Below are 25,265 nucleotides of genomic sequence, written 5' to 3'. Positions count from 1 at the left end.
CGTTTTATTCACTATTACGACTACTGAGGGCGGCGTATTAGAGATGGGATTTTTAAAGAGGCTCGTTATTATAGCTCTTTTTTTTAAAATCAAGGACAAAAAACAATTGTAGGTTTAAATTAACACCAATATTACACTATTGGTGGGAGTTACTGTGCCATCCATCCATCCATCTTCTTCCGTTTATCCGAGGTCGGGTCACGGGTGCAGCAGCCTAAGCAGGGAAGCCCAGACATCCCTCTCCCCAGCCACTTCGTCCAGCTCCTCCCGGGGGGATCCCGAGGCGTGCCCAGGCCTGGGCATACTTGCCAACCCTCCTGAATTTTCCGTGAGACTCCCGAATTTCAGTGCCTCTCCTGAAAATCAGCCTGTCGTCACGTCCGCTTGGCCAACCAAAAAGTAACCACAGAACACCAGTATTCTGTGGTTACTTTTTGGTTGGCCAACGGTTTACGTTGTATCGCGCACCCTGACGGCAAGTGTGGGAGTCGGTTCTGAAGTATGAAGTAAAGAGACGTAACTTCGTCACCTCGCCTGGTTATTGACTCCAACCCAGAATATTACACTGCCCATACCTATGCTCCTTCAAAGGCTGTGCTACTGGCTGCAAAGCATTGCACTTTCAAATACAACAACGAGTAGAGAGGAGTGTTATGTGTGTATATGTGTAAACAAATGAACACTGAAATTCAAGTATTTATTTATATGTATATATATATATAATAAAATACATATATATATATACAGCTAGAATTCACTGAAAGTCAAGTATTTATTTTATTTATGTATATATATATATATACATATATATACATATATATATATATATATATATATATATATATATATATATATATATATATATATATATATATATATATAAGAAATACTTGAATTTCAGTGAATTCTAGCTATAAATATACTCCTCCCCCTTAACCCCGCCCCCTGAACCCGCCCACCTCAAATAATTTTTGGTGATTTAACCCCCAATTCCAACCCTTGATGCTGAATGCCAATGTTATATTATATCCATCCATTTTCTTCCGCTTATCCGAGGTCGGGTCGCGGGGGCAGCAGCCTAAGCAGAGAAGCCCAGACTTCCCTCTCCCCAGCCACTTTGTCCAGTTTCACCCGGGGGGGTCCCGAGGGCATACTTGCCAACCCTCCCGTTTTTAGCGGGAGAATCCCGGTATTCAGCGCCTCTCCCGACAACCTCCCGGCAGAGATTTTCTCCCGACAAACTCCCGGTATTCAGCTCAATGCGGACCTGAGACTGCGTGGGGGCAAGATGAAGAAATACGCTTGCAAGTTCCAAAACGAATGGAAACAAGAATTTCAGTTCATCCAGGACAGTTTGAAGGGGAAGGTGTATGTTGCCTGTAAATTTTGTAGAACAGACTTCTCCATTGAACACAGTGGCCGAAATGATATACTCATTAAGAACGGAGAAGTTAAACAGGACAATACTGCCATCTAATGGACAGCCACAGGAACACTGAAATTCAAGTATTTTTATTTTTTTTAATGTAAATTAAAAAAAAAAAAAAAAATATATATATATATATATATATATATAGCTAGAATTCACTGAAAGTCAAGTATTTCATACATATATATATATGTGAAGTGAAGTGAAGTGAATTACATTTATATAGCGCTTTTTCTCAAGTGACTCAAAGCGCTTTACATTGTGAAACCCAATATCTAAGTTACATTTAAACCAGTGTGGGTGGCACTGGGAGCAGGTGGGTAAAGTGTCTTGCCCAAGGACACAACGGCAGTGACTAGGATGGCGGAAGCAGGGATCGAACCTGCAACCCTCAAGTTGCTGGCACGGCCGCTCTACCAACCGAGCTATATAAATGTATGTATATATATATATGTATGTATATATATATATATATATATATATATATATATATATATATATATATATATATATATATATGTATATATATATGAAATATATATGAAATACTCGAGTTGGTGAATTTATTTTCATGCTTGTTGAAGTGGAACATGTACCTCACAGTCTATCTATACAGCAACACCACACCATCTTACTTTATTTATATGGGATTCACAATTGATGTACCGGTATTTCTAATCTTGTCAATTTGGTTGCATTATAGGCAGTAATAGTAAATATTGGCATAGCATAATATTATTATCATATAATTATTTGCAATGAAGGCAGAGGAAATGAATCACAACAACTACAGTTTCAGTACATGAGTTTATTCATTTGTATCTGTTGTAAAAATAATTTGTTTTTAAATGATCATCCAACTGGTGTAAAAGTGTTTTGTGTCATTTATTTTTGGTCATTTGTTGTGCAAGTCCTCCTCGATTATTCTGCACAGCAACGAAAACAGGAAAGTTAAACACAAGATCACAATAATCATTAATAGAAGTAAACATTTTCAAATAACATGCAAATGTACGCAAAAAAACAGTAATAACTAATATTGGTGTGTTGACACGTTACAATACGTCATTAGTCCGGCCAGACATTAATATAACATAATTAAGTCAAGTTATTGCAGTCTAAAAAAGTAAATTAAAATATGTTAGACTTTACTTGTGTGGAGAATGCATATATGTTTAAGAGTTATTTCTTTATTCAGTCATGTTTAGAGCAGCTAGTGTTTTTCCATTTGTACTCTTTCTGTGTTTGTATCTTATGTCCGCAACCTTGAAGGTCGAATTAATGTAGGAGTTGGAGTACTCCCTTATATCGTATCTGTATTAGAACAATGAGGCTGTATTCCTTTCTGGACAGGGTGGGGGCTTTCTTTGTATTCAAGAAGTTGTCTCTTCCGTTTGAATGTTAGACCATCCCGAGATGACGGTATGACTGTATTGATGTGGGCTGGTCTCCTAAAGCTTTAGTAAAACTTGATAATATTCCTATTCTGTCTTGATGGTCCTTCTTACTCCGCATATATGTCATCTGAAAAAACTTGGGATTGACCAGTGACTTTAATTCCCTGAGAGGGAATACTGGTCGGACGCAACAATTTGGGGGCTTAGTCCGAGATGACACGCTGAGGATTGAACATCTCTTGCACTCTTCCGGACAGACTCACTTGGCCAAAACATAAATCAAGGTAAGCAGAGCCTTTTTGTAAAATCTGCATTAGGAGTCTGTCCTGTAGTCTGTAAGTCAAACACTGTTTTGGACCACATGGACAGAGTTGTAATATTGTAGTGTTGAGAGCATTTAGACCCAACACTTGCAAACGTTGAAAAAAAGCTCCAGGCACCAAGCTGTCTGCAATGGCCGGATATACAGCACTCCCTCGGGGTAAAGAGAGGAGGAAAGAGCTCAGAAGACACGCAACATTACGATAGCCGGGGTCTCATATTTAAAGGCCTACTGAAAGCCACTACTACCGACCACGCAGTCTGATAGTTTATATATCAATGATGAAATCTTAACATTGCAACACATGCCAATACGGCCGGGTTAACTTATAAAGTGACATTTTAAAATTCCCGGGAAATATCCGGCTGAAATATCACGGTATGATGACGTATGCGCGTGACGAAGTCCGAGTAACGGAAGTTATGGTACCCCGTAGAATCCTATACAAAAAGCTCGGTTTTCATTTCATAATTCCACAGTATTCTGGACATCTTTTGCAATTTTTTTAATGAACAATGAAGGCTGCAAAGAAGACAGTTGTAGGTGGGATCAGTGTATTAGCAGCGGACTACAGCAACACAACCAGGAGGACTTTGTTGGAGCGCTAGCCGCGCTAGCCGCGCTAGCCGCCGACTTCACCTTGACTTCCTACGTCTCCGGGCCGCCAAACGCATCGGGTGAAGTCCTTCGTCCTTCTGCCGATCGCTGGAACGCAGGTGAGCATGGGTGTTGATGAGCAAATGAGGGCTGGCTGGCGTAGGTGGAGAGCTAATGTTTTTAGCATAGCTCTGTGCAGTCCGGTTGCTAAGTTAGCTTCAATGGCGTCGTTAGCACAGCATTGTTAACCTTCGCCAGCCTGGAAAGCATTAACCGTGTATTTACATGTCCACGGTTTAATAGTATTGTTGATTTTCTATCTATACTTCCAGTCAGGGGTTTATTTCTTTTGTTTCTATATGCAGTTAAAGCAAGATGCTATCACGTTAGCTCGTAGCTAAAGCATTTCGCCGATGTATTGTCGTGGAGATAAAAGGCACTGAATGTCCATTTCGCGTTCTCGACTCTCATTTTCAAGAGGATATAGTATCCGAGGTGGTTTAAAATACAAATCTGTGATCTACAATAGAAAAAGGAGAGTGTGGAATCCAATAACCAGCTTGTACCTAAGTTACGGTCAGAGCGAAAAAAAGATACGTCCATCGCTGCCTCTCAAGTCATTCACTGTAACGTTCCTCATCTACGAATCTTTCATCCTCGCTCAAATTAATGGGGTAATCATCACTTTCTCGGTCCGAATCTCTCTCGCTCCATTGTAAACAACGGGGAATTGTGAGGAATCCTAGCTCCTGTGACGTCACGCTACTTCCGGTACAGGCAAGGCTTTTTTTTATCAGCGAGCAAAAGTTGCGAACTTTATCGTCAATTTTCTCTACTAAATCCTTTCAGCAAAAATATGGCAATATCGCGAAATGATCAAGTATGACACATAGAATGGATCTGCTATTCCCGTTTAAATAAAAAAAAATCATTTCAGTAGGCCTTTAAACAAAAATGTCTATCGCTACTGTCACCCCAGCTTGACGTGTCTGCTTTTAGCTGTTTTAAATGAATAAACAAAGAATATACTTACACATTATAGTCGCTCTTTCCGCTCTGCATATAGTCGCCTTATTGAAAATATTTTTCACAAATGTGAGCGCAAAGGATCTCGGGAAATGACAGGACGCGAAGTGTACACGGATGCAACCTTTCTGCTAATGGCAGAAAAGGACACATTTGTCGGCTGCATTCGAAGGACACTTGGAACCTTTTTGAATTAGGAAAGCCTTTGCGCACCGCGATGACACCAGCTCCCCACAAATGCGCACTGCAAAGGATGCAGACCCTGAATTGGGACACAGCTTCAGTCTTCCCAACGTGTCCTGGGTCTTTCCCGTGGCCTCCTACCGGTCGGACGTGCCCTAAACACCTCCCTAGTGACCAGATGCCCGAACCACCTCATCTGGCTCCTCTCGATGTGGAGGAGCAGCGGCTTTACTTTGAGCTCCTCCCGGATTACTAAGCTTCTCACCCTATCTCTAAGGGAGAGACCCGCCACCCTGCATTTTCTATCGCTTGTCCCTTTCGAGGTCGGGGGGGGTGCTGGAGCCTATCTCAGCTGCATTCAGGCGGAAGGCGGGGTACACCCTGGACAAGTCGCCACCTCATCGCAGGGTCAACACAGATAGACGATGATACAATAAAGTGGAGCTCTGGTGAACTCACTGTCACCTGCATTTGAGATTTGGTTTTCGTTTCTTGTTTAGCTTTCATCGTCTTACAAATGTATTAAGATTTGGCACATTGACCCAAAATAACTTTAATGTTTGTGACCCAACATCATCTTGAGACAGAAGAAAAAAATATGAATATGCAAAAATAATATTTACATACATTTACAGATTTCTCTCCAGCTCTCATGATTATTAGCTGTCAAAATTTGAGAGAGCAGTATCATGATCAAAAATCAAACATCTGCAGAGATGCATTATACAAGTCAAGAAAGTGTGACGTATCAAAATCATACTAAAGACAAAAATGAAAACCCTGTGTTTAAAAAAATTATTTGCTCACAAAGTGTTAAAGTTGAGTCGGCTGCTTTTCACTTAGACTGCTTGCAGCAGCGGCTTGCGCATTCTGATTGGTGGGCTTTGCCATCTTCGACTTTACCGGGGCCCAAACCAGAGAGTACCCCGGCTTGATGCGAGGCAGCGCCAGCTTCAGCTTCAGCATCATTTGGGTGCTGTTGCAAAAGGCGTAATCCAGATTGGGGTCGGAGTTGTTGAGGACCATTTTCTGATAGACGATCTCGCAGCGTATCGCCTCCCGCCTCTCCAGCTTGGTTTGGTCGCTGATGCGCAGCAGCAGTTTGTCGACATCCGTCTGGGTTTTGCATGGCCCGCCGTTTTTTCGCACGGTGTCGGTGATGTAATCCAGATCCATGTTCTCCGGATAGGCTTTTTTAACAGGACGTCTCACGTAGCTCTTTCCGGGCTTTAATGTCGTGTCGTCTTGGTTTTTAGCTGGCCCGCCACTAGAGTTGTCTGAGTTGGATGAGCTCAGGTCGTCGTCCTGCGAGCTGCCCGACGATGACACGTCCTTGTGGGAGGAGTCTTGCAGCGGGTTGGAGGGATACTCGACTATCAGGGTGGAGAACTTGCAGCTTATCAGTTGGCGGTTGATATCGGTGGAAGGGACTTTGGAGTAGGTGCCTCCTGGCAGAAACATTTTAAGGTGCTCCTCGGTGACGCCAGCAACCACCTTTAAGAGCCGCTTTAATAAGACCCGAATGAGGTCCCGGTTTGTGTGCCACTCACCACAGAAATCATACACACCGGAAAAAAGTTTCTCCTGCATAGGGAATTGCAGGAAAACATTGGCAACTCCCTCAGGCTCCAGCAGAGTGGCTGGATCTTTGGACCAATCCAGGAACTTTTGGTAGAGACAGAGCAGGTACTGGCTGAAGAGGGAGTACTCCCCTTCGCTCTTCAGGAGCTGCCAGTAAGGGCCGACTATTTTGCAGTAGACAATGGCGAGCACGCACACGATGCTCTGGATGACGGAATCGCTGGCATCGGCGGCGACGCTCTCCAGAAGGACGTTTGGGCATTGGTCGTTGTTGAGCGACAGCATGTCTAAGAAGAAAATTGCTACCTCTTTGTGATGGTGAGTGAGGGCGGCGGCTGCCTCGAAGTAGCTGTTGAACTGTACCGCCGGCGCCCTGCAGAGCCTGGAAGGGTTGTTCTTCTCCTTGCAGAACGCCGCCCAGTGCTTCTTGTAGTTGAGCATGCTCGCGCTGTCGGGGCACAGGATGTCGCGGGCCATGTGAACGTAGCGTGACGTTGCGCTCTCGGGCATGTTCACCATGTTCTTAAAGAGCGGGCTCCTGTCGCGGCCCAGCTGCTGCCCCGTCGACTGTGTAATTTCCTTCTCGAACGCTACGATGTGGTGCTCGACGGCGTTGTGCAAGTCCACTAGGAAATGGGCGTTTTGGTATAAAAACAAAAGAGGCGGGGCCAGGGAGACCTGTTCGCTGACCGAGTTGATCGCTTTCTCAAATTCTACCATGGCCGGACAATTCTTGCATGTAAGCGTATACTGATTTTTCTGGAGCTCCAATGAAATGCTTTTGCAGTCTTCGGTTTGCCCGTGAAACACACTTGCTAGTTTTTCAACGGACAGCAGCATCACGTCGAGCAGAGACGGCAGGGTGTCGTCTCGGTTTTCAGGTTCCCCCCCGCTGTCGGACGCGCCCAAGCCGTCCTCATTTCCGTCACCGGGTGACGCTTGTTGACGCATCCTCTTAGATGGGACAGGAGAAATGTCATGGGGGTCATTTTCCTCCTTGACCATTATTTGTTCACGATGCAATCGTTTTTTCATGCGTCTGTTTATTATCATTTCCAAGGTGCCGCTTCTCGACTTCACCAGGTCAAATGGACGTTGAAGAACATTTTCCATGGCAACAGTCTTCCTCTGACTTCTCGTTTCGGAATTCACATACGACATTTTTATCTTTTTTATCTTACTCTTGAGGAATTTATACGCTTTCTGAGTTTTCCCATCTTTACAGAATTCTGGGTTGAAGTTTCTAAGCCAAGTGACCATATTGATGGGTGAAATCTTCTCCCTAGCCACAAAGTTGCTCAATTCCAGAATCAAGCCATTTGTCACTTCGATGGACTTTGCCCGCTCGGAAAAGTCTTTCATTTTCAAAAGATGCTGCCGTTCAACACCGATGCTGTCGCATATGGGGCCGACAAAGTTAAAGTTGACGTACGATTCCAGGAACGTCAGCCTGGCTTCAGCTTCCAAACTCAACATCGTCGTAGAACCTCTTTCAATCAGTGACCGGAAGTCTGCTGACCGGTAAGCCGGGAAAACCCTCTTCAACCAATCAACGACGGCGATCCAAGAGAAATTATGGTCCTCCTTTATTAGTCCCACTTGAATCATTAGTCTGTTTTTGCAAAGGTCTTTATCGAGGTCCAACCCTTCTCCTGACTGAGGGCCAATGAAGTCTGCAACCAGCTTCCAATAATACTCATCTCCTGAAAGCAACATTGTCTAAATTGACATAGGCCATATTGGTACAAAAATGGCTGAATGTCTTTGTACTTACGTAAATTAGCTTCAGTTACAGCCGCTTTCCCATCTTCAGAGTCAATCAACTTCTCCATTGCCGGATGTTGCTGGAGACAAACACAGAAAATGACTTAAATGTTACCCAACTGAAGACAATGTAAACAATATTGATAGTATTTTGACTAATAATTTTGATGAGAATATTACAATACTAATAACTGACATCAGTGATCATCCACCAGTTTTCACAATCAATGACGGAAACTATAAGAAGAGGAACATGAATGGAGAAAAAAGACATTTCGAGGACTATGCACGGAGAAAAGTATGACTGCTTTTAAGATAACAACGTTGAGACTATGTGTACAGTGAAAATAATGGAGATCAGTGTTTCTTAACCAGAGATTAGGTTGGTCAGATTGGGGTCAGTGTTTCTCAGCTGTCTAACCCCACTTTCCCACAAGTCTGGAGCTTAAGTCATAGAGAAGTTTCTTAAGCGCAAAAATTATGACTAAAGTGGTTAAACTGTATTTTCATTTGTCCTTTTATTTTATTGACAGTTTAGATAATAGACATATACATTATTTCTAATAATTTAGTTAGAATGTACTTATTTTAGCACTGCATTATTGTATCCCTTGTGATATTTGTTTTGTTTTTTTCTAATCAGCTTGACCTAAGCCTTAGTTGTATATGTTAACTATATATTAATCCTTATGACTAACACATGCTTACAGTTTACAACATTATCAAATTAAAGCAAGTTAGATATATTTATTGAATACAATTAAAATAAAGAGTAAGATTAGTAATTTAGTGTTAATATTTTAAGTGGGCCCAAAGCCTCTCATCAGTGGAAAAGTTGGGCACTGATCCATTGATGTAGATGAAGCATATAGCAATTTTTTTAATACTTTCATGATGCTTCATGACAAACATTGTCCATGGAAACAACTTAGTAAGAAGAAAAAGGAGAACAATCAACCATGGATGCAAAATAACTGAAAAATGCTTGCAGCAAGAAGAATAGATAATATAAAACATTTTGTAACACAAACAAAGTACAAAACGTATAAGAACAAGCATACTACGAACATGAAGAAAAGGGGCATCTTGAATAGTAACATTAAAAATGATGCAAGGAATAATTACCCTCAATATTTCTTAGACTGAAACATTAAAGATGATAAACAAACTAGTTGAAAGCTTTAATAACGACAGAGTAAACATAAAGCTGTACATAAATGTGATTCCAAGACCTCAACTGATTGTAACATAATTGATTTGGGAACGACAAAAAAGGTTATTGAAGAGATTTCAGAACCTCTCGCGTTCATCAACAATCTATCATTCCAAACTAAATAGTAAAAGTCGTACCGATTTATACAACTGGACACCAGTTTATAAACTATAGACCTGTTTCACCACTTCCAGAATTTTCTAAAATCATTGAAAAATTGTTAAACAATTTGGACAAACTCATAAATACAAATAGAACCCTCGCGGAGAACCAATACGGATACAGAGCCAACATCTCAACATGGATGGCATTATTGGATATAAAGAAAGGGATTACAGACTGTAAACAAGAGTTTATGGATTTAACAAAAGCATTTAACACAATTAATCAAAATATCTTCATACATTAGAACGGTATGGCTTCAGAGGGTTGGTCTTAAAGGGGAACTACCATTTTTTATTTTATTTTGCCTATCATTCACAATCCTTACAAGAGACAAGAACACATACGTATTTTTTTTTTTTAGGATTCTACGGATACTCGTTAGATCAGTGGTGTCAAACCCAACGCCCGGGGGCCAGATCTGGCCCGCCACATCATTTTATGTGGCCCGTGAAAGCCTGGAAACAATACGCGTCAATAAAGTACCTCAAATGTATTTGTTCTTTTTATTTTGACAGAAAACAAAATACATGTAATGCATGAAATTGCATATATTTTTATTCAATCATATATGAAGTAACAAATGACACGTTTCTTTCCTAAAATAAAAAGAGATGCTTAAATATCTGTATGAATCTGTAATAATAATGTTTTTCACATCAATAATGTAATATTTCGTTACATTTGTATGAGTTTAGGTTGGAAAGTAGTTATAACCTGTAATGTTAATGAACTTAGGTTTCATGTTTCCTAATAATGTAACAAATATTATACTATCATACATTACAAACTTTTTTTGTTAGAGTGAAAACACATATCTGATTGACTTATGATTTCAAAGCAAGTTATCCATTCAATTTTACATTGTTTAAAAATAACTATGTATTTTACGGTTAAAAAAAACAAAACAAATGCCAGAATTTTACCCTAAAAAAAATAAAAATAAAAACAAAAAATAAAAAAAGAGTAAAATTTTTATATTTAAAACCTCTTAAGGCCCAAGCTGTTTGTTTACATGCTTTTTTTTTATTTCTCTTTGCTATTTGGGCTTATTGGACCCTAATTAGAATAAAAACTAAGAATCATCTTTTGATATGAAGTACTTAGTCCATAAGTACACAAACGTGTCCTTCATGTTATGTGATATCCTAATTCTTATTTTTATACTTTTTTTTCTCCAAATTTCATTGAATGTTATACTCTTCTGACACCACCAGATGGCAGTATAAGTGTCCACATAAGCGCCCATAAGACCCCAATTCAGTAGTGTACACAATTTTGGAAATAAAAGCTAAAAGGTGCTGTCCACGCATGTGGCCACTACGCCTTTAGAGCAAGGGTCCCCAAACTTTTTGACTCGGGGGCCGCATTGGGTTGAAACAATTTGGCCGGGCTGTGTGTGTGTGTGTGTGTGTGTGTGTGTGTGTGTGTGTGTGTGTGTGTGTGTGTGTGTGTGTGTATATATATATATATATATATATATATACATAAATATATATACATACATACATATACATATTTGATATATATAAAATATATATTTGATATATATATTAGATATATTTGATATATATATTTGATATATATATTAGATATATATATATATATATTAGATATATATAGCGCACTTTCCGAGCGCGCGATGTCACGTTATCGATGAGAAAATGCATTTTTAGACAATATGATTTGCCTGAGCGGCTAGGAGACACCGTGAGTAGCAAGCGGTACAAAGTGGATAAGAAAATATTTTTTTTAATTTTTACATTTTTTTTTTTTTTATACTTGGGACTTCCCGCGGTCCTGATTTTGGACACTGGCGGGCCGGATTCGGCCCGCGGACCGTAGTTTGGGGACCCCTGCTTTAGAGGTTAAAACAGCAACAACCATAGATTTTACAGTAAATAAAAAACATCTGCCCTGTCACCAGAATTTGACAGTAAAATATGGTGGTACCCTTTTTCCAGTAATATGCTTTTAAAAAAACAACAAAAAAACGGTAAATTCTACGGAAAAATTCTTTTTAAAAAAAAAATACATAAGCAATTGTGTAATAATTATAATAATAATAATAGGAAAGTCTGGGCTTCCCTGCTTAGGCTGCTGCCCCCGCGACCCGACCTCGGATAAGCGGAGGAAGATGGATGGATGGAATTGTGTAATAATATCATCCTTATTTATCCATATTCATTTTATACTCACTATTAAAAGCGGCCCTCTGAGAGTAGCCATAACTGCGATGTGGCCCTTCAATGAAAATGAGTTTGACACCCCTGCGCTAGATGAAGCTAACATTAGAGCAATAGGAGTCACCTATGTCGCTTTCAAAGCCCTCGAAAACAACGTCAAAGACCTCCATCAACCTTGTATTTACAGTAAATGCTGTAAGTGTGTACATAACGTAATACCATGACAATGTGTACAATATTTATCATATTTTGGCCATTTTTTAAACATTATTATCCTGCACCACCAGCTCCGCGGTAACCAAGGCGACGCCCTGGTCAGGGGCCCAGTGGAGGCGGGGCCAATGAAGAAGCTGCACGTCAGCACCATCGCCCTACAGAAGGTCAAAGAGAGCGACGACAAAAACAATAGTTTTGTTGGGGGGTGTCGGCAACGTTACCTTTAAGGTGTGCGCCTCTGCGCACAGCAAATCTATGCCGCCCACAAAATAGAATCCAATCCGACTGTAAGCAACATAACTATTTGTTCTGTAGGATTTTGCAGTGCGACTGTGAGTGACGGCTGACAACAAGCGCCCCTAACAGATAAAAAAACATCATCGTCAACGCTGTTCATTGCGACGTCATTTCGAGATGCTTTAACGAGGACATCAATTCCATCCATCACTTTTACGGAGCAAACACGTTTCATTTTCGGCCGTAACCACGACAAAAACGTGAGTAAAAAAACATCTATCTAGCCAAACTGGTCATTTTGTGGCGTACATTTTTGTATTTGTAAACCTTACAAAACACCCGGTTCTCGTAAAAATCAATTACATTAGCACAGGCATTTTTAGACATATGGCAAGTTTGGTTTTGGAGTTATGTCTATATAACTTTCATATTTAGTATGACAGTTATACTGTCACATTGAGTAAAAAAACTAATTTGTGTCTTTGCAAACCTTACAAAAGATCTTTTTTTTTAGTTAAAACACATTATTCCAGGCATTATTAGACATTTTGCATGGTTGGTTTTAAAGTTATGTTTGAATAAATTTTTATTGCTTTTTTCTGATAATCTCAGAATTCTAAGAACATTACTGTCATATTCAGTAAAAAATAGGGGTGTAACGGTACGTGTATTTGTATTGAACCGTTTCGGTACGGGGGTTTCGGTTCAGGTTCAGACGTGTGCCGAACGAGTTTCCACACGGACTTATTTAGTAGCGTACCGCACGTTGTGTAAACAATGCACACCGAGGCACAACACACGGCTTATATACAGGTGCGCTCTATAGTCTGGTATGGTATTATTTATTGCTCATTTTGGGTAATAAAACATCTGTAATGTGGTAAACCTTCCTAATTGTTAGAAATCCCACTGTTTATATTAAACATACTTCACTGATGAGAGTATTCGGCGAGCGCCGTTTTGTCCTAATTTTGGCGGTCTTTGAACTCACCGTAGTTTGTTTACATGTACAACTTTCTCCGTGCTGCCAAAGTAAGACGTGTTTTATGCCACTCCTTCTTTGTCTCATTTTGTCCACCAAATGTTTTATTCTGTGCTGAATGCACAAAGGTGAGTTTTGTTGATGTTATTGACTTGTGTAGAGTGCTAATCAGGCACATTTGGTCAGTGCGTGACTGCAAGCTTATCCATGCTAACATGCTATTTAGGCTAACTGTGTGTACATATTGCATCATTATGGCTCTATGTGTAGGTATATTTGAGCTCATTTCATTTATTTTACTTATGTGTGCTTACATTATATTTGCATGTCTCATGACATATTATCTGAATGTAATATTGGCTGCATTTCTGATAGGTTTGTGTGCCATGTTGTTCCAGACCACAGCAAACGTTACCCTTTTGTTCCAGGCCACGGCAAAAGTTACCCAGTTTGCAAAGATTGTAATAAATCCATTAGAAGAAGATGTTTCCTTTAACTTGGACACACATCTATACCTCTGGCCCTTCTAAGAGAGTCATTTCCAGGAGTTATCTCACCCTCTGAGACACCTCCGTTTTACTAATGTTTTCCAATGTTGTAAAAATGTGTATAATAAATGTTACATTTCAACATTTCTGTCAACAAAGATTTGCTTCAGCCTGCGACACAGTCATTTTGATAGTAGGCTAATATAACTAATATAGACACGTCATTTGTTGCCTTCATTATAACACTTATATAAGACTTTTAAAGTAATTTTGATAGTAGGCTAATATAGCTAATAGACACTTACATCATGTGTTGTCTTCATTATAACACTTATATAAGACTTTTAAAGACATTTTGATAGTAGGCTAATATAGACACGTCATGTGTTGTCTTCATTATAACACTTATATAAGACTTTTAAAGTCATTTTGATAGTAGGCTAATTTAGCTAAAATAGACACTTGCATCATGTGTTGTCTTCATTATAACACTTATATAAGACTTTTAAAGTCACTTTGATAGTAGGCTAATATAGACACATCATGAGCTGTCTTCATTATAACACTTATGTAAGGTTTTTAACTTTTTGCGGCTCCAGACAGATTTTTTTGTTGTTGTATTTTTGGTCCAATATGGCTCTCTTAACATTGTGAGTTGCCGACCCCTGTCCTAGCATGAGCAACTAGCACTGGCGCCATGCTTTTACGTGACAACAACAAACACATACAGTACTTACAATGTCCGCTCTTGGGATGTTGACCGACGGGATGGCCGAATCTTTCAGCATAATACTTGTGGTCTGAGTTGAGCTGGTAAATTCAAAATAGTCCTCGGGTAAAAAATGCTGAGAACAAATTATCTTCTTGCTCAGTCTTTGGAGCGAAGTCGCCGGGTCCAAGTTGACAGCCAGCATCCACCGTCTCAGTCGGTCTGGAAATTTCATTGGCAACGTGTGGAATTTGAACGTAGACCAATTTTTCGGCTTTTCACCACACCCTCGTACAAGACACGTGCGGGGCATGATTGATAATCGCAGAAGCTCGGTTACCTCTCGCTAACGCCGTGGCAGTACGAGACTGCGAGTGGAAGCGGCGGAATGTAAATTAAGTATTGTTGGCGGTTTTTGGATGCATTTTTAGAATGGCAGAATGGAGAACTCCCGTTAGTATTGGTAGCCACCTGCAACGAAACAATTAATACAAATTAGAATGCACAACAACAAAAAAATACATGTGTGTTCTTGTCTTCAGGAAAAATCCCCCCCCCCAAAATACAGTTCCCCTTTAACTAACCCGGCAAACATACGTCTAAATACATTTTGTGGCGTACCCCAGGGATCAATGCCGGAACCAAAATTGTTCTAGCTCTTTACAAAGGACGTTTGTTCAGTTACGAAGGACTTAAAGTTAGTATTATTTGCGAAGGACGCAACAGCATTTTGTCAGGGCGAGAACGCACAAGAAAATAACAGATTAAAGCGACACAAAATTTCCTATTCGGTAACAAAACCCATACAAATAGACAGTTCCCCTTTAACTAACCAAGCGAACATACGTCTAAATAAATCTTGTGGCGTACCCCAGGGATCAATGCCGGAACCAAAATTGTTCTAGCTCTTTACAAAGGACATTTTTTCAGTTACGAAGGACTTTAAGTTAGTATTATTTGCTGGAGGACGCAAGGGCATTTTGTCAGGGAGAGAGCACACAAGAAAATAACAGATTAAAGCGACAAAAAAATGCTATTCGGTAACAAAACCCATACAAATAGACAGTTCCCCTTTAACTAACCGGGCGAACATACGTCTAAATAAATCTTGTGGCGTACCCCAGGGATCAATGCCGGAACCAAAATTGTTCTAGCTCTTTACCATGGACGTTTGTTCAGTTACGAAGGACTTAAAGTTAGTATTATTTGCGAACGACGCAACGGCATTTTGTCAGGGAGAGAACGCACAAGAAAATAACAGATTAAAGCGACACAAAATTTCCTATTCGGTAACAAAACCCATACAAATAGACAGTTCCCCTTTACCTAACCAAGCGAACATACGTCTAAATAAATCTTGTGGCGTACCCCAGGGATCAATGCCGGAACCAAAATTGTTCTAGCTCTTTACAAAGGACATTTTTTCAGTTACGAAGGACTTAAAGTTAGTATTATTTGCTGGAGGACGCAAGGGCATTTTGTCATGGAGAGAACACACAAGAAAATAACAGATTAAAGCGACAAAAAAATGCTATTCGGTAACAAAACCCATACAAATGGAGTAGTCATTGAAAAGGTACATAAATCCTAATATTTGGGTGTAATAAACGATAAAATTAACTGGAAATCTAATATGAAAATATACAACATAAGGTGAAATGCGTCAATAATGAATAAAGCTAAATATGGACCAAAAATCACTCAGTATTCTCTGCTGCCTGCTAATGTTAGCATATCATATACCATAAAGCAGTGTCTTTCAACCTTTTTAGAGCCAAGGCACATTTTTTGCGTTGAAAAAATCCGGAGGCACACCACCAGCAGAAATCCAGTTGACAGTAAAAAGTCGTTGTCGCAATTGTTGGATATGACTTTAAAGCATAACCAAGCATGCATCACTATAGCTCTTGTCTCAAAGTAGGTGTACTGTCACCACCTGTCACATCCCGCCTTGACTTATTTTGAGTTTTTTGCTGTTTTCCTGTGTAGTGTTTTAGTTCTTGTCTCGCGCTCCTATTTTGGTGGCTTTTCCTGTTTTGTTGGTATTTTCCTGTAGCAGTTTCATGTCTTCCTTTGAGCGATATTTCCTGCATCTACTTTGTTTTAGCAATCAAGAATATTTCAGTTGTTTTTATCCTCCTTAGTGGGGACATTGTCGATTGTCATGTCATGTTGGGATGTACATTGTGGACGCCGTCTTTGCTCCACAGTAAGTCTTTGCTGTCGTCCAGCATTCCATTTTTGTTTACTTTGCAGCCAGTTCAGTTTTAGTTTCCTTCTGCATAGCCTTCCCTAGACTTCAATGCCTTTTCTTCGGGGCACTCACCTTTTGTTTATTTTTGGTTTAAGCATTAGACACCTTTTTACCTACACCCGACATGTACAAAGCAATTAGCTACCGGCTGCCACCTACTGATATGGAAGAGTATTACACGGTTACTCTGCTGATCTCTAGACAGCACCGACACTCAACAACACATCATTTGCAGACTATAATTACTGGTTTGCAAAAAATATTTTTTACCCAATTAGGTGAAATTAGATCATCTCCCGCGACACACTAGTGTGCCGCGTCACAGTGGTTGAAAAACACTGCCATAAAGAATCATACATAACGTTGGCTAACCCTTTACTTATTGAAATGCAATAATTCAATCATGCAAAAAGCAAGTTATAAGCTGCTAGAAACAAGTGTGTTAAACATTACTACGTTACGAAATAAGCGAGATTGTGCTAGCAACAGCGCGTTGTTGTTAGCCGCTCATGTTAGCATCAAAGACAACAGTCCGAACATCGAATATTGTCTAATTAGCGCCGCCGCCAATCGTACAGTTCATGTTAAAACGAAGAACACGCAGGCACGCCCAGTATCTTTTAAAAACGATAATATTGTAGTTTTACCCGAGTAATGGCCAACATCGACACGGCGGTGCGTTCAGGCTCCGTCGTTGAACCGGAAGTAAAACACCACACGGCGCGCACGGTGATTGGATAATACGACGAAAGGCGGGTTTTACTTCAAGAGTTTCCACCAATTGCCTGGCATGTGTGCTGAGCGCATTAGATGCGTTACTGTAATATACTATACTATAATATACTATAATAAAAACTGCTGCTGTCAGTGCTAAATTAATTTTTGTTTAGTTCAGCTTTTTAAAATAAAACATTTAAACGTAAACTACCGTCGAGTGGAGAACGGAAGTGGCTGACTCTTGGCGCATGCGCAAAGGTATCTGGCAGCTCTTATTAAAAACACACTGACGCTCGAACAATTGATGGTAAAGTACTTAATTATTATCTTTTAAAAATATGACGAGTAATTGTATTAAACGCCGGGATTTAAAGATAGTGTCTCTATGTTGTACGCTCATGTTAACTTCCGTAGATAACAGCTAGCTGCAGCCCTATAGGCTTTTATGCATATTGTGTTATGAAAAATTGAATGCTTCCGTATTGTTCTCGTTTTTTGTCTTAAATGGTCTTAAACGTTTTGGTCTGGCAGTCGAATTCGACCACAACAGCTTCAGGGTCACAAAATAACACGCGTGAGTTGGGTGACTGTACAGAATCATAAGTTATATTTCAGTTATTGTAAAATAAAATGTTTTAACTAGTGACGTCATTCAGCCCCGCCACCTTGTCAAAACCTCCTCAAACTCTTCCCATTTGTTTGGACTAACTATTAGTTTGTTATGTTATCAACGTTGTATCGTTTCTATGTTATTAATGTGTTATTATTCACAACCAATCCCCAAACGTGTGCTAGTCGTCTAAAAACGTACCATAATGACTAACATTAACATTCAGTAGCGTAGTAGGCCTAAGTAAATTGTGTTTTGGTTTTGTTTTGTTGTTTACCTATGCGTGAAAATGTGCAATATGTTATTTATTGCTAATTTCTTGTTTTTTTTCATTGTGTTTCGTTGGTAGCAGTCGCTCTGTGCTCTTTTAATGTCTTTTATGTCTTTTGTGTTCTTTGATGTTCCCCTCTCGATTTCACATGGTTGTTTTTTTTCTTATTTTCTGTGGACATTCTGTATCTGCACTGCAACCACCTATTATCCTATTCATTAAAGACATCTTAGAGGTTTTATTTAACAAGGTTGTTTCATCTTTTGGGCCTCTGTAACATTAAACACAGTTTGAACAGTAACACTGTGTTGAATATAGGAACATTAAATACTATATTTTAATCAAGTGGTGCTTGTACCGCCGTTTGCAAATCACTGGTCAAACAATTATAGTTGTATAGTTAATAAAGTTGTATTATTTATAACCATAACATAAAAACTATAATAGTTTAAAAAAGAAAGTGTGCAGCACAAACGTATCACAAATAAATGTAACACGTTTGGGGAGATTTGGACAAGGTGTCAGAAAATGCATTTTAGAATCACTTAAAAACCAAAATTATTATGGGCCATAAATGCATCTAAATCAGCGATTCTCAAAAATGCGGTATATGTACCACGAGTGGAATGCAGGCCCCATCTAGGTAAGGCAATTTCATTTATAGAGCACAAGTCGTACAGTCCGTGTACCTTCCGGAAGGTTCATTCTATTTCCAATTCTTAAATGCAAATCAAAAAACGAATTCCGGGCCATTTTTTTCTATTTTCATTTCTGAAACAAAAGTTGGACGTCTATTTAATGACACCTTTGTTAGCATTATGCTAAAAACATGCTACATGCAAAGGAAAAGCTAAAATGGTCCGTGTTCATTCTATTTCCAATTCTGAAACGCAAATCAAAAAACAAAGTTGGGGCCGTTTTTCGATTTTTTACGATATATGGCAGATTTGAAACAAACAAAAAAGGGTTGATTTACATAAAAATATTGCCATAAAATTGGATTTTGTGCTGTTTTCCTTTCATGGATTTTTATTTTTCCAGATAAACACAAAAATCCAATTCATGTTTATCCAAAATACAAAAATGCGTGTTTATCTGTGTGATGACAAATTGAACAAACAAACATTTTACAAAGTGATCACTGCAGACACGAGCATGGTCTGATTGTTTTCTACAAGATGATGAAAGTGATATTTTTAAGAGTAATTTCCTTTTTTCACTGACTTTATTACCTTTATGAACCACTTCTTTCGGGACTCCATGGAAGCTCTTTCCTATCTCTCTATTTGAACGACTGGAACACCCAGGAACGGAGCAGTAATACAACATTTTCCGATCAATCTCTACACTCACTCTCACAAGCTGCTTGACCATCGTGTCAATTAAGCCGCCAAGAAGAAAAACGGGTGGGACGTCATATGCAACCCTACTATAAAGTCAATTTCCTTCTTTTCCAACAATCCTATCATTAGTACCGTATTTTTCAGACTATAAGGCGCACTCAAAATCCTTTCATTTCCTCAAAACTCGACAGTGCGCCTTATAACCCGGTGCGCCTAATGTACGGAATAATTTTGGTTATGCTTACTGACCTCGAAGCTATTTTATTTGGTACATGGTGAAATGACAAGTTTGACCAGTAGATGGTAGTCACACATAAGAGATACGTGTAGACTGCACTATGACTCAAGTAAACAACACAACAATGTTATATGTTCCATTGAGAATATAGAACATTACACACGGCGCTCAAAAATGTATCAAAATGTTTTAGTAGGATTTGGTAAGCTATGAAGCCACACCGCTTGATGGATTGTACTGTGCTTCAACATAGGAGTATTATTATGGTGTGTGTATAAGGTAAGACATATTATCTGCCGTTTTGTTTCGCAATATTATGCAAAAGCAACTTTTCTTACCTTCTGGTACCTGCTGATCTGTATTTGGGTTCTGCATAATTTCTGAAAATTTGCGCGCGTCTGCCTCTGTAGTCCGTGCCGAGACCGTAGTCAAAAAGTTTCATCTTTTTCTCTATCTTCTTGTTATGGGACTTTCAACCTCCGCTGTTGCCATTTCTAATATAAAGTAGTGTAAAGTTCTAACTTATATCTGTCAGTAAACTCGCCATGAAAGCGCTAAAACATACCGGTGTAGTGAGTTTACATTATTCACCCAAGGAACTTTAGTTATTAGAGAGTTCCAGTCGGACGGTTTTTCACGGGACACACTAGTGAGCCACGGATGAGGAGATGCTGCTACGTTATTGATTGAAGTAAAGTCTGAATGTCATTAAAACAGTTAGCTCCATCTTTTGACACTTCTTCCACTCCCGTCCTTGCACGCTACACCGCTACGACAAAGATGACGGGGAGAAGACGCTGTCGAAGGTGAGCCACGTAAATAGGACCGCCCACAAAACGGCGCATCCTGAAGCGACTGTCAGAAAGCGACTTGAAGATGATCTGTAAAACATCATCTATGCAACATTTTGACCAAAGAACCACCATTACATGTTATGTAGACCACATCTTTTACATTTAGAAAAAAAAAAATACAGTATATGACTACTTTAATGCGCCTTTTGAATGAAAATAGACCTGACTAGACCCGCTCATCGGCAGTGCGCCTTATAATCCGGTGCGCACTATGGTCTGGAAAATACGGTACTTCCTCTTAGATGCACTTGCTATTGAAAAATCATCACAAGCAGATTAATATCACTCTCAATCATTTTTTTTTAGATTGCAAGCTAGTGATAGAGAGAAGATTCTGATGGCCTCCAGTGATGGGGCGCCTTCCGCCCACAGCGATGGCGCCAAGGACGCAGATACGTGCACATCAAACACGTCCGGCCAGGAAGGAAAAGGAGAACAGTCGCAGAAAAAAGCCTCTTCGAAGAGGAAGTCAAATGAGCCTCGAAAGGTTAAAAGACAGAAAAGGGCGAATCGTTTTCCCAACTACACTGTCCAGGAGGGTGAGGACATGCTCTTCGTGATATCCAACAACACCTGTGCGTATTTTGGCTCTGCCTGGGACTCCGAGAACAAAAGCAAAAAGAGAAAAAAGCCAAATAGTCCTTTCAAGGACGAGACGTCTGAGTTTGTGCCAAAGGCCCCGAGTGACCACAGATGGGGTCAAAGTCTTCCCGAGGAGGTGCTGATCAATATTTTTAAGATGGTGGTCGCCCAAGATGGCGCCGTGCCATTTCTGTGCAGGTAGTTTTCATTTTCCACCCTGGCGACATTAACAATGTCATCCCGCTCTCTCTCACTGTCATCGTTTGTTTGCCACGTAGGGCGGGGAGAGTCTGTCGCCTGTGGAACGTCGCTGCCTCCGGCCCGGGCCTATGGCGAAAGGTCTCGGTCGGTCACTGCTGGATCGCGCCGAGGGTCTCTCAGTCTACGAAAACCGAGACTGCAATCAAAAACACCATCGACTGGCTGGCGCAGAACAGGTAGGAGAGGATTTGGTACTTGGATGAGCCATGCTCTATGCAGTATAAATATTTGTTTTCTTAGATTCTCACAACTAAGAGAGTTCTCCCTCCACCACTGGACAATGAATGTCGACTATGCAGTAGACGTAAGTCACTGAGACCACCTTTGTAATACTTCTAAAAACTGCCATACTGTCCTATGTGTTGGTATTGAATGGTATCAAAGTATCGATATTTTGGAAAACCTTAGTTGAGATGCTAGCAAACTCTGAAAAAACGCAAAAAAAAGCCCAATGTTCTTTTCAAAGTTTTCCGGTCTGCATTATAGCCTGATGAGCGACAGAATCAGTTTCAGAATAATAGTTCAACTTGTTTGTGACAGGTGGTGTCCAAGTTCTGCCCGCACCTTGGCGCCCTCACACTCTCCCACTGCTCGGGCCTGACCAAGGAGGCCTTCCAGAGCCTCGGCCTGCACAGCCGCTCCCTGCGGAGCTTAAACCTCCAGCACACAGAGGCAAGTTCTTGTTCTCCACCTGTTGTAACTGCGCTTCTTTGAGAGTAATTTTCTGTGCCTCAGTTTCAGGTCGAGGGTCTGCTGAGCTACCTGGAGAGCCACGGGGGTCAGATCAGAGAGATTTGGTTCACTCGCGGTCTGAGATACGACCGACTGCTGCCTGCTATCTCTGTAGGGACACACTTCTCACATAATAGCGTGCGTGCGGGAGGGAAGCTCAACGGGTTTTTCATTTTTAGAGGGGATGCTGTCCTGGTCTGGAGCTGTTGGAGATCAACACAAAGCTGGACAGCAAAGATGGCGAGCTTTCCATTTGCATCCAGGCGCTACAGGCGGCATGCCCCGACCTTAAGGTAAGGGGAAATATATATCAGCAGCATATGCATCTGTGGAAAAAACATTGTACTTGACATCAGATTTTCCGGATGCTGAACATCCGACCTCTGCACAAGACCATGCGTACCAGCGCCGAAGTCTCATTGGGCTTCCCTTTACTGGAGGAGCTCTGTATCGCCACCACGTCGTACTCCTACTTGAACGACAAAGACTTGTGGGAAATTCTGTTTGGCTCCCCACGGCTTCGGGTGCTGGATCTGCGGGGCTGCTGGCGAATCACCCCGGCCGGTCTTGCCGCGTTACCCTGCGACGGTAACTACAAGGGTTTTCTGGCGGCACAAAAGCATTTGGGGACAAGCTTAGCTGCTGGGTGACATCACTAGCCAGAAAATGTCTTTTAGAATGAAAGGTTGCACAGATGGCAGTGGTATTTGAATATTAGCAGTGATAATGGGGGCCAGCTTCACCCAGGTTGCAAACTAAAGATGGACCGGTTATCGGCATTTTCCCCCCGATGTTTTACTATTCATTTGTTAGGGAAAAAAATAATACAAGATATATGAAACATATATCAGTTTTTCCTTCCCTCCCCCAACATTGCCCCCAAAACTAAAATATAAAAAATTGAAACAAAAAAAAACCCAACCCCTTTTCGCCCGTCCCGTTCCTACATTTTCTTGCCACGCGCCAATGCCAATGTGTAGCAATGCACAGCCTTCCTCTTCATCACCAGCAAACGAGTAAATAAACAAACTGACTAAAATAAAAACACATACAGAGAAGTATCACTGTCAATGAATCAAAACAAAACAAAATTGAGGTGCAGTAAAAAAGGTTATTTGTGGGTGTCACATTTGTACTATATTGTCTTAAATTTAGCTATTTAGCTTCTTTTTTTTCTACAACTACAACATAACTACATCAGCAGATACATTATATAGACATAATAATAGTATTTACTATTTTTAAGATACCAGGATTTTACTGTTGTTTGCTCAGGTAAGAACAATAAAATACAGAGAAAAGCAAGCGTATACGTTATAACACCAAAGTAACACAAATTAGATACAATTAAGTGCCACAAAGTCAAAAAGTGAAAGGTCAAATAGTTTCCAATGTGCCATTCTGCTGGTTACTGCTGAGCGAGGTCTTCATCTTTAGCACAATGAACAGTGTAGTTGATGCTGTGATCACCTCGCTAAGTTGGGCTGGAAGTCTTTCAAATTAGTTTCCTTGTCTCGCCAGTTGGTAGCTCTGCTAGCATTAACATCCTTAGCTTGAGTGTCTCCATGCCGTCACAACAGGTGGGTGCTCAGATTAGTCATGCAGTCGCTACCTTAATCGGCCACACTTTTATCCAATAATCGGTATCGGCCCTGGAAAAAACACATCAGTCGAACACTTTTGCAAAAATCTTTGGACATCCCTAGACTAGTATATTAACTAACATCTTACGTTTTTGGAATGTATTTACTGCTGCAAATCTGGAACCTGTTTATTTAAAATAAGTTATGCTTACTCTGTGCCCTGTAGAGCTGGAGTGTCTGTTCTGGGGACAATATTTCAGCAGCCACGCTGGCTCGTCCTTGCTGAAGAAAGGTCTCCACATGGTAACGCAGAAGTGGAACCAGACGCTGCAAGAGCTGGACGTCGCCAATCAGCTCTTCTCGAAGGAGGACCTGGAAGCTGCCATGTGCCACCTTGCTCAGGCCACCGATGCCAGCACTCTGCGTTCCCTCAACCTGAGCGGGACCAGGATCTCGCCAGCTGCCATCAGGTACCAGGGAGCGCTTTTTCTTCGTTCTTGTCGATCAGTGCTTGAACTGACGGTACTTTCACTTTACAGTGGTACGTTGTTTTTTCGGGATAGGAGGTGTCTCTCAGCTAATCGTTATGCTTTAGTGTGTAGCTAGCTAATTTGAAGCAGTTGTTGGAGAGTAGCACTGCTAGTCTGCGCCATACTGAAGCAGAATGAGTTGATAACGGCAGCCATTAAAGTAACGTCCAAACGGTGGACATTTCTCAGTGAAAATATGGAGAAGCTGCCAATGGTGTGTTTGAGAAAGAAGAAGCTTAAGGGAGAAATTTAGAAGTCCGCTCTCTTAAGGTAGAGTTTTACAAGGTACGAGCTACGCCAGACAACCATTTCAACGTGTATCCCGAAGTACCACAGTGCTAGTTTGATCATCCTCTCTCCTGTTTGCAGACTGCTCATCGACCAAACGACAGCACTCAAATACCTCAATCTGTCTTCCTGCCGATATCTTCCAAGAGGGTTGAAGAGAATATACCGTAGACAAGAGGACATTCAACAGTTGCTTGACAAGTTGGAGTAGAGTTAAAAAAGTGATGAAAGAATAGTTCCAGCTGAAATTGTTTGTATTGCTATTGGAAAGTTCAAATAAATGTCTAACGTTCTCTTTTGAGGCGAATGTTTGTTGTTTCCAGGAAGCAGTTATAATGTGTAGCTCAATTTACCCTCTAGAGAGCGCTGTGAACTAAAGTTTCAATCCATAAATACTTAAGGCTGTGACTGGAGTATTATACCTGTGGTATGGTCATCATGCTTCGATGATATTATTAATAGGGTTTTTCCCAATATACATCAACATAATGTCAGGGCCTAATCATTAAA

At 40.5% G+C, this 25,265-nt stretch overlaps 2 protein-coding genes across 4 annotated transcripts; one reads left to right on the top strand and one right to left on the bottom strand.

Annotated features, from left to right (window-relative positions):
* Window positions 1-5,491: 5,491 nt before the first annotated feature.
* Window positions 5,492-17,543, bottom strand: LOC133650200 (uncharacterized). The gene is made up of 4 exons (XM_062047152.1): window positions 17,394-17,543; window positions 14,521-14,963; window positions 8,310-8,379; window positions 5,492-8,238 (listed from the first exon to the last, which is right to left on the bottom strand). Exons 2-4 carry the CDS (start codon window positions 14,803-14,805, stop codon window positions 5,768-5,770), a joined length of 2,826 nt encoding a protein of 941 aa, XP_061903136.1. The 5' UTR covers window positions 14,806-14,963; window positions 17,394-17,543; the 3' UTR covers window positions 5,492-5,767.
* A 33-nt stretch (window positions 17,544-17,576) lies between these two features.
* fbxl6 (F-box and leucine-rich repeat protein 6) lies at window positions 17,577-25,148 on the top strand. Of its 3 annotated transcripts, XM_062047154.1 has the most exons (11): window positions 17,640-17,770; window positions 19,612-19,750; window positions 21,086-21,559; window positions 21,640-21,798; window positions 21,863-21,926; window positions 22,163-22,294; window positions 22,358-22,465; window positions 22,534-22,647; window positions 22,711-22,942; window positions 24,164-24,407; window positions 24,837-25,147. In XM_062047154.1, the coding sequence occupies exons 3-11, from the start codon at window positions 21,117-21,119 to the stop codon at window positions 24,964-24,966; spliced, it is 1,626 nt and encodes a 541-aa protein (XP_061903138.1). In that variant the 5' UTR covers window positions 17,640-17,770; window positions 19,612-19,750; window positions 21,086-21,116; the 3' UTR covers window positions 24,967-25,147. The 3 variants fall into 3 exon arrangements, with proteins under 3 accessions (XP_061903139.1, XP_061903137.1, XP_061903138.1); XM_062047155.1 differs by lacking the exon at window positions 19,612-19,750 and having other exon boundaries at window positions 17,577-17,721; window positions 24,837-25,148; XM_062047153.1 differs by lacking the exon at window positions 19,612-19,750 and having other exon boundaries at window positions 17,623-17,770; window positions 24,837-25,145.
* The last annotated feature ends 117 nt before the right edge of the window (window positions 25,149-25,265 follow it).

The sequence above is a fragment of the Entelurus aequoreus genome, linkage group LG05 (genome assembly GCF_033978785.1).
Source record: "Entelurus aequoreus isolate RoL-2023_Sb linkage group LG05, RoL_Eaeq_v1.1, whole genome shotgun sequence".
Taxonomy (NCBI): Eukaryota; Metazoa; Chordata; class Actinopteri; order Syngnathiformes; family Syngnathidae; genus Entelurus; species Entelurus aequoreus.
Note: the sequence above shows the minus strand (reverse complement) of the source record. Positions and strands in the feature narration are given on the sequence as shown.

Excerpts from the sequence above, each read along its gene's own strand:
- LOC133650200 (XM_062047152.1), bottom strand. The coding sequence starts at position 14,805 with ATGCCCCGCACGTGTCTTGTACGAGGGTGTGGTGAAAAGCCGAAAAAT. Across the intron at positions 8,380-14,520 it reads ACATCCCAAGAGCGGACATT|CAACATCCGGCAATGGAGAA; the intron begins GTAAGTACTGTA and ends GTTTGTCTCCAG. Across the intron at positions 8,239-8,309 it reads TGTAACTGAAGCTAATTTAC|GAGATGAGTATTATTGGAAG; the intron begins GTAAGTACAAAG and ends TGTTGCTTTCAG.
- fbxl6 (XM_062047155.1), top strand. The coding sequence starts at position 21,117 with ATGGCCTCCAGTGATGGGGCGCCTTCCGCCCACAGCGATGGCGCCAAG. Across the intron at positions 21,560-21,639 it reads GCCGTGCCATTTCTGTGCAG|GGCGGGGAGAGTCTGTCGCC; the intron begins GTAGTTTTCATT and ends TTTGCCACGTAG. Across the intron at positions 22,466-22,533 it reads GACTGCTGCCTGCTATCTCT|AGGGGATGCTGTCCTGGTCT; the intron begins GTAGGGACACAC and ends TTTCATTTTTAG.